The sequence below is a fragment of the Ammodytes marinus genome (assembly GCF_949987685.1).
Source record: "Ammodytes marinus genome assembly, chromosome: 3".
NCBI lineage: Eukaryota > Metazoa > Chordata > Actinopteri > Uranoscopiformes > Ammodytidae > Ammodytes > Ammodytes marinus.
The window spans coordinates 32,833,087-32,841,162 of NC_137232.1; the positions used below are offsets into that span (position 1 = coordinate 32,833,087).

Consider the following 8,076-nt stretch of genomic DNA (forward strand, 5'->3'; position numbering starts at 1 on the left):
TATTTTACATTCACTTTTCTAATGTCTATTCTATACTTGATGTATTTCATGCCCCCTGTATAGGACTTTGAATTGCCTTGAGTCTGAATTGTGCTATAGAAATAAACTTGCCTTGCCTTGCCTTGTCCATCATCTTTTAAAACTGGCGCTTGAGGAACTATTTTTTTATATTAATGTACTTGGTCTTTATGTGTTTTTTCTCCTCGTTTCTCTTCCAGTTCACCCGACAAAGAAGAACCGTCAGACGTGTGTGAGGAAAAGCCTGATCTGCGCCTTCGCCATGGCGTTCATAATCAGCGTCATGCTCATCGCGGCCAATCAGATGCTGAGAAACGGCATGGAGTAAGAGAGGCTGCGGCCACTGTGAGCGGGACACAAGCCAGCCTGCATGTGCATGCCAGTGGGGTGTGGTCATATCCCTCTTGATAGAGAACAGAACTACACGGAATAACATTCAAAATAAACCATCGACAAAATACATTTTTTGAGATTTTTTTGAACAAGCGAGTGGCCCCTCTCCAATGAGACCATGAAGCCAGCATGGGGAGTAATGTGTGACTCCTCTCCCCTTCCCCCCCCCTCCTCCCTTTTACTCTAACAGGGACACTCAAGGGCTGACATTACAAACTATACTCTGCTGTGTCTGTTTCCCTGATGCAATAAAATGTGTAAAAAAAAAAAAACTGAGAAAAATCTAAAACAAAAAAAAACTTGAGTGCAGGAGTTCAGAGCTGCTTTGCATTTCCCAGCAGGCGACATGTGACGTGTGTGTGTGTGTGTGTGTGTCTGCAGACCATGTGACGTGTGTGTGTGTGTGTGTGTGTCTGCAGACGTGTCACCCACCAGGAGTCTGACAAGCCACCAGGGTCTGCAGCCTGGGCCCCCCGAGAGGAAATGACAGGGAGGGGGACAATCACACCCCTTTTGTAGTTCCTGGAAGGATGTTTGGCTGAGTTTTTTTCGCCACACACAGAGAAGGATCTGTGCTCCTGAAGCATTCACGGTGCTAAGATACTTCGGCTGTCAGATGTGAAATTGTTGCTCCAGGCTTGTGTTTTGGCCCTGTGATGATCATTATTGAAAGCTTGGTTTTATATCTTGTCTGCTCTGACACTGCTGAGTAGAGCACTAGTGCAGTTAAAGGTGCAGTGTGTAATATGACATCATCAAGAAAGTTCTTCAAAGTTCTAGAATGCAACACTCCCTGGGTAACCCCACCCCTTTAGAATAATAACAGAAGCTACAGTGGCCTTCAAGGACAAGAACAATTCTAAATTTTAAACAATGCATTCCACTATAACACTTTCAAGATGGCGGCACTAGGCCTTGGTCCAAGATGTGCAGAAATATGGACATATATGAGACCCTTTCTAAGGGAAAAAATAATAATAAAAAAAAAAAAATCAGCTATTATGCACTAAATTAAATGTACTTATTAGGGGGCCAAGCCCGAGAAGGGCTGGGACCGCGTTTTGCAGAGCAACGCGGTTCCCAAGCCCTGCGGGGCAGGGAACCCTATTGTTTTTGCTGGGATTATTCTTTATTCTTTATTCTTTATTCTTATTCTTCCATGCGTAAAAGTGGTGCTGCAGCCCAAACCGTAAAGGGTTGGGACATGCCACTTGCATGGCTTATCCAGGTCCATGGTACGTACGCAGAGGAAAAAATTCAGACATCCCGGCCACTAGGTGGCGCTACAACAAAGGAAAAGGCGTTTTGGGCTATAACTTCCGCACCGAAAGTCCGACAGTCAAAAACTTTATATCCACTGATGCACACAAGTTAGATGCATCTTTTGAGATAGGCCACGCCCATTTGCGTATATATAGATTTTTCGCTATATCGCAAAAACTGTGTCAGTCACCAAAACATACTCCTCCTACAGTTTTTGCCCGATTTATACGAAACCAAAAACATTATGCTCTACCAACTCCCACGAGCAAAAGTTGGTCAAATAATTCTTCTACGACCATCGGAAGACCAAACGGTAGCGCTTTAAAGATTTGCGAAAATCCGTAAAAAAAAAAAAAAAGAGGGATTTTCTTGAAACTCAAGGGAGACTATCATGGGGCATACCTGAGTCTATAAAAAAAATATGGGCAAGAAATTCCTATGTGGGCCAGACTTATTTAAAAAAAGAGTTTTTCAATTTTTTTGCCTCTTTTCGCCATTTCCTAAGTCTTTCGGCGGGAAAATGGGAAAATTCAAAAAAGTGTCTTTACAATGGAGAGGTTCACAATTTGATTTTGCTATAACTCCCCAACCGAACATCGCACATTCAAAAACTTGACATCCACTTGTTTGGTACATTGAGCTGCATCTTTCTATCTAACGTAGTTTTGCGAATGTCATCCATAGGGGGCGCCAAAACCACAAAAAGCAAAGGAAACGCGTTTGGGGCTATAACTTCCACACCGAACATCCCACAGTCAAACACTTAATATCCACAGATGCCCACAAGTCAGCTGCATCTTTCTACATAACACAGTTTTGCGAATGTCATCCATAGGGGGCACCAAAACCGCAAAAAGCAAAGAAAACGCGTTTGGGGCTATAACTCCCACACAGAACTTCCCACATTCAAAAACTTTACATCCCCGGATTCCGTGAAGCGAGGGGCCGGCGCCGCGGACGACGACGCCCGATCCCGAGTCGCGTGGGAGGCTTGGCCCCCGTTCACAACTGCTTGCAGTTCTAGTGAATATTATAATTACTTTCTACAAAATCTGCTGGGAAATAAAACCCAAAATTCTACACACTGCAGCTTTAAGAGGTGTCTGTGTCCTATAAAAGGAAAAAAAGGTTCAAAACGTTGCCCTAACTTACTAACATTTGATTTGTTCTCTATTTTATCAAAACTCTATCATCGTAAAATCCTTCCATGAAATCCATCATGCAACCAAAGTTTCTGTCTCAGATTATGTCGGTTGCAGAGATGAGATGTTAAGTTGATGCACTATGTTTTGATCATTTGTTAACGATTTTAGTCAAGTTTTTAACCAAAAATGGAAAAAAAAAACGTTTTTCAGTTACTCTCACCATATTTAATTTGTCTACTTTTGAAACCCTTGCTGTTGTGTGATAACTATCAGTGTGTAAACCCCAGATAAAGTGAACTCTGAATTCCTGCACTGATTCATCTCAACATGTAAACCCTGCCGAGGGTCACACACACACACACACACGCACACGCACACGCACACGCACACACACACACACACACACACATGATCAAGTCCGTGTCTTCTGTAAATACGGTAACCCTGAGGTGTCTGAAAAGTCTCCAGTCTCTGATGAAGGTGTACATTATGTCTCTGTATGTGCATGATGATTGTCGGTGCTCTCTGCTCATTCGTATGGCAAGCCGTTTGGGCATTTATCCTTATATATCAGATGTCAGGTTGCTCCTATACAGTAGTTTCACAATAATCGATTACCAGTCCGTACTGTGTGTGTATGAAAAAAAAAAATCTATTGTTAATACAAAGCCTAGACTCCGTAAACAGGCATGTTGCTAGCGCTACGGTGGGCCCCTTTTTTTACAGATCCTAGGCTCGATTTATTTTCATCTACAGACATGCACGTTATAATTATCATCTTTATAACGCTTTATGTAGATCAAATGGCCCAAAAATGGCTGATTGGAAAAAGTACTCTGGTTATACATCATGTTGAAGTTACTGTACGTTTAGGTCTAAGTTTAAAGGTGTAGTCAGTGATTACTATGTGAGGAGATATTCACTCATGTTGACAACAAGCATTCTCCAGAATTGCTGACTCCACCTTTCACTAGTTACTAGTTGACTACTTGGCAAGGCAGGTTTAGACAGACACAAGGTCATTCGAAGTGCTTTACAGGGGCATACAAAAAAACACATCAAGATTAGACATTAGAAATTACATTTGCTAAGGTCAAAAGAGGATTTAACTCTGTGACTAGCATGGTAAACTTAAAATCAAATAGATAAAGGGTTTTTGAATAATTGCTCAAAAGGCTTTCCATACAGTGGGGTTTAGAGGTGCAGGGAGGGAGATGGTTAGAAAGGCAGCTGCTCCGTCACAAACACATTGGACACACAGGCGATTAAATGAAAGCCCTTTCTGCTTCCTCTCAACTCTCAAGCCATAGAACTACGCAGAGATGAACCATGCACCAGACAACACAATCCCTGCGTTCCAATTCCCATACTATATACTATTTAGTATGCCAGAAAAAAGATTTAAGATGTCCCAATAATACACAAATACACAATTGCCCCAATAACTCCAATAGCATTTTGGAGTATTCGTCTTTATTCTTGACATTTCTCTACATAATAAAAATAAATCTTCCTTATCTGATTTTTTTTTTCTCTCCTGTGGCCCCTAAAACTCTTCTGTACTTTAGTATGTAGTGTGGGAAAAAGAAAAAGTATGTGATTTGGAACGCAGGGAATTTTAATGTTAAAATGCTTTTTCCTTGTTCCCACCAGGGAAACGCACGATCAAACTGACATTTATCCTGGTAGAAACACATCTATCATGGAGGATTCCATTTGTTTCTGTCAATGTTTTTGCACTGTACCTGCCATCTGTTCCAATACAAATGACAGGGAGGGCTGTAGGCATGTGCAAGAGTGCCACCTAGAGGTTACGTGTGATCACTTCATCCATGCTGTCCTCCTCTAGCAAACATTTGTGTATTTATCGGTCTGTGAGCACTAATGGGGAGGCTATTACAGGCAGCATTTTAACGGCGTTATACTCACAATGTGTGGCAACTGTTGTTCTTAAATGTTAAAGGATTTGTATGTATAATGTATAGGTTGACTTAGATCTACCAACACTGAAGCACTTGTATGTGAACATGTATTTATTCAAATTGTATTGTTATAAATAGATGTCTTGCCTGTATGGCAGAAAAGGTCCCATTTACAGATGATTTATCACATTACTTTTTGCAGACGGAATAACTTGCGTTTTGTGCAGAAACTGTTTGCAAACCTTGTAGGTTACACTGTTGTGATTTATTTTTTAAATCTGAGAAAGTCTCTCTGATGTGAAATGTGTCTTATTTTATTTGTAATCTCTTCATATTGCAGTATTGGTTGAAATTCTCCACTAGATTCACAGCTACTCACCGCTGTCATGAAGTGGTTAACTGGAAAAGTGTTTGAAAAGCCCTTTATTTTGTTTTCTTTGAGGAGAACTTGGTCTTTCAAGTGTTAATTTCATTTTTGTATGTTTCTTTAGGGGGATTTGAGTTACAGTTACTGCGGTTACAATGTTTTCCTGTAATCAAACAGTTCAGTTGCATGTCTCGATATCTGAAGTAGAGTTTTATTTTGAAGGAGGGAAACGCACAGTGTCTCTTCAGTAGCATGGAGGTTGTATCGACCCCACGTGTTTTTGTTATGTCTTATATGTCTATTCTTTTTTTACATAGCTAATAAAACAGCATATCTATTAGACAAGCACACACTATACATACTTTGCATGTGCAATATCTAAACATGTAGACTACGGAAATACTTTCAGTTGTACTATTTATTACAGGCATAATAATTATGAAATTGTAAATACCGTAAACCTGTACAAAAGTAAAAGTATTGAGCGTTGAGGCAATAAAACTGTGTTTTTTTTTTTTAAATGGTGGTGTATTGTTGTTGTTTTTTTACACTGGATTTTACACTACTCTTTATCAAGGCAGTTAGAAATCAAAGGTTAAACTGCTTTTGGATGCAACATAGTCTCTTACTCTTAAGCCGCCCAACACTGTGTAACAAACACTCAGAAGTTAAATGAACGGACCCTTAAATACCAAATAATAATGGTGGCCACACAAAATTTTAACATTTTGGGCCCAATTTCGACATTTTCACTTTTGTTGCCAGCAGTTTAGACATTAATGGCTGTGTGTAGAGTTATTTTAAGGGGACAATACATTTACACTGTTATACAAGCTGTACACTGACTACTTAACACTGTATCAAAGTGTAATTTCTTCAGTGTTGTCCCATGAAAAGATATAATGAAATATTTGAAGAAATGTGAGGGGTGTACTCACTTTTGTGAGATACTGTAGCTCAACTTAACTGCTCAGTCTTGTTTCACTTTTTGAGCTCTAGGGACAAACTCATTAAATAAACACTTTAGTGATTAATGTAGGAGACTAAAAAAATAGAAATTCACAAACAGTCAACATTTAATCTAACAATTTAAGGGCTTTCACAGTTTGAAATTAAGCATTTTGTTTAATTTGTTCCTGTATTATGTTACACATCATCCTGTTGTCAAAAAGCTAACAGTTATCCGTGGCACAATTGTCATAAATGTTGAAGTTAACTTAATTTGGTTTATTATTGGGCACTGAGTGGAAATTATCTATGTGTGACCACAAGAGGGCAGCATTAGTCACAGTAGTTCTCAATTATTTTCTGTCATGCCCCCCCTAGGGGACAGAAATATATATTTTTTTTTTACTACTACATAGTTAAGCATTAGGCTAATACCATGAGGATTTTTTTTCTTTTTATCAAGGAAGGGTTTTCATCTTATTTTCTTTTTTACTGGCGGAAATGAGCTTCCATTCAGATCTATGTAGTAGTTACTAAAAATGTAATAAAAACATATGTAGTAGATACTAAAAGAATAGCAGACTACTACACTTTTAACATTGTTGCCCCATGTTTAAATCCACAACAGAGTGAATTTGTCCCCCCTTTAGTCTCCTCTTTATACCAAAGTAATTTGACCGGACTGTCCTTGGTGTTATACGTACACACTAACTGCTGATTCAAATTTAGCCGGATTATAACTAACATATATTTTAATCCTGTTTCACACAGGAGGAGATGAGGAGGCCTGTGGTTGAAGAGTGTGATCAGCATTTAGGTTGGCGTTAACATTAGCATTCAGCCTATGTCCACTGGGGGATCCACACACCGCACACAGCACACACTCAGGCTCTCCGCTAGAAACAGGCCCTTGTGTTCTGACTCCTCCTGTGCCATTTACACCGTAAGCGTTTAGTCAGAGCAGCTTAGCGAGAGTAAAGCAGTAAGGTTTCAGCATCTGGTTCAAGGGCACACACACACACACACACACACACACACACACTCAGACACACACACACACACACACACAAGAAAACACACACTCACAAGCACACACACATACACACACACACACACACACACACACACACACACACACACCGCTGCTGTGGGATCGAAACCATAACTTTTCCATTTATAGGACAGTCTTGTTTAATGCCGGTGCCACCTGGCTGCCTAAGATGACGCTGTGTTATATTCTGGGGTGACACTTTTATAAAGGGAACGTGATTTAAGGAGTCGTAATATAGCCCAGTTGATGTTCACAGTTGTAGGTTGTAGAGCTGAGGGTGAAATCACTTCTAAAGTCATGTATTTTAGAAGAGGATTTAAAGGGCACATCTCACAGTATGACCAAGAAAGGCCAAAATGGAAGGAGCATGTGCCCCAGCATGGTAGCTCTTACTATGCAGAGTAGCGGGCTTATTTGAAACCCAGGAAAATAAGAAAATTAAGCAGTGTAACATTTGTGGGTTTATCATCGGAAAATATGAATATTGGCAGATAATTATTACTATTATATGTTTGATTCTATAAAAACCTACAATAGCAACTTTCGCACAAAAAGGACAATTAGCTCTACTGATTGTCTGCAGCTAAACATCTAAGTACATTACGCAAAACAATAACAAAAAAGACGGTAACACTTTATAATAACTATCCGTTATAACTCGTTAATAGATCATTAGTAAACTCTTAATTAATGATTAATAATGATTTGTTAAGTGTTTGTTAGCAGTTTGTTAAGGATTTATAACAATGGTAGATAGTTAATAGCTTAATAATTGAATCAGTTCATCTGGGAGGTAATCCGAGATTGACTGGTCACGTCACGTTCAAATCCATGGCATGCACAGTGTGTATTGAGTTTATTTAAAAATATTTGAAAATGGGGCTGCCCTCAGTTGCCCATGCACTGTGTATAGTCTATAGCCTATTTCAGCCTCGTCGGTATCTCGGATTACCTCCCAGATGAACTGAT

At 39.6% G+C, this 8,076-nt stretch overlaps 1 protein-coding gene across 1 annotated transcript in view; it reads left to right on the forward strand.

The window, feature by feature from the left end:
- Nucleotides 1-346, forward strand: part of caln1 (calneuron 1) — a gene marked incomplete at both ends in the record, with an annotated part of 63,434 nt that extends 63,088 nt beyond the window's left edge. The window contains one exon of the mRNA XM_080025256.1: nt 219-346. Within this exon, the coding sequence (XP_079881382.1) occupies nt 219-346 (128 nt within the window). The remainder of the gene's footprint in view (nt 1-218) is intronic.
- Between the last annotated feature and the right edge of the window lie 7,730 nt (nt 347-8,076).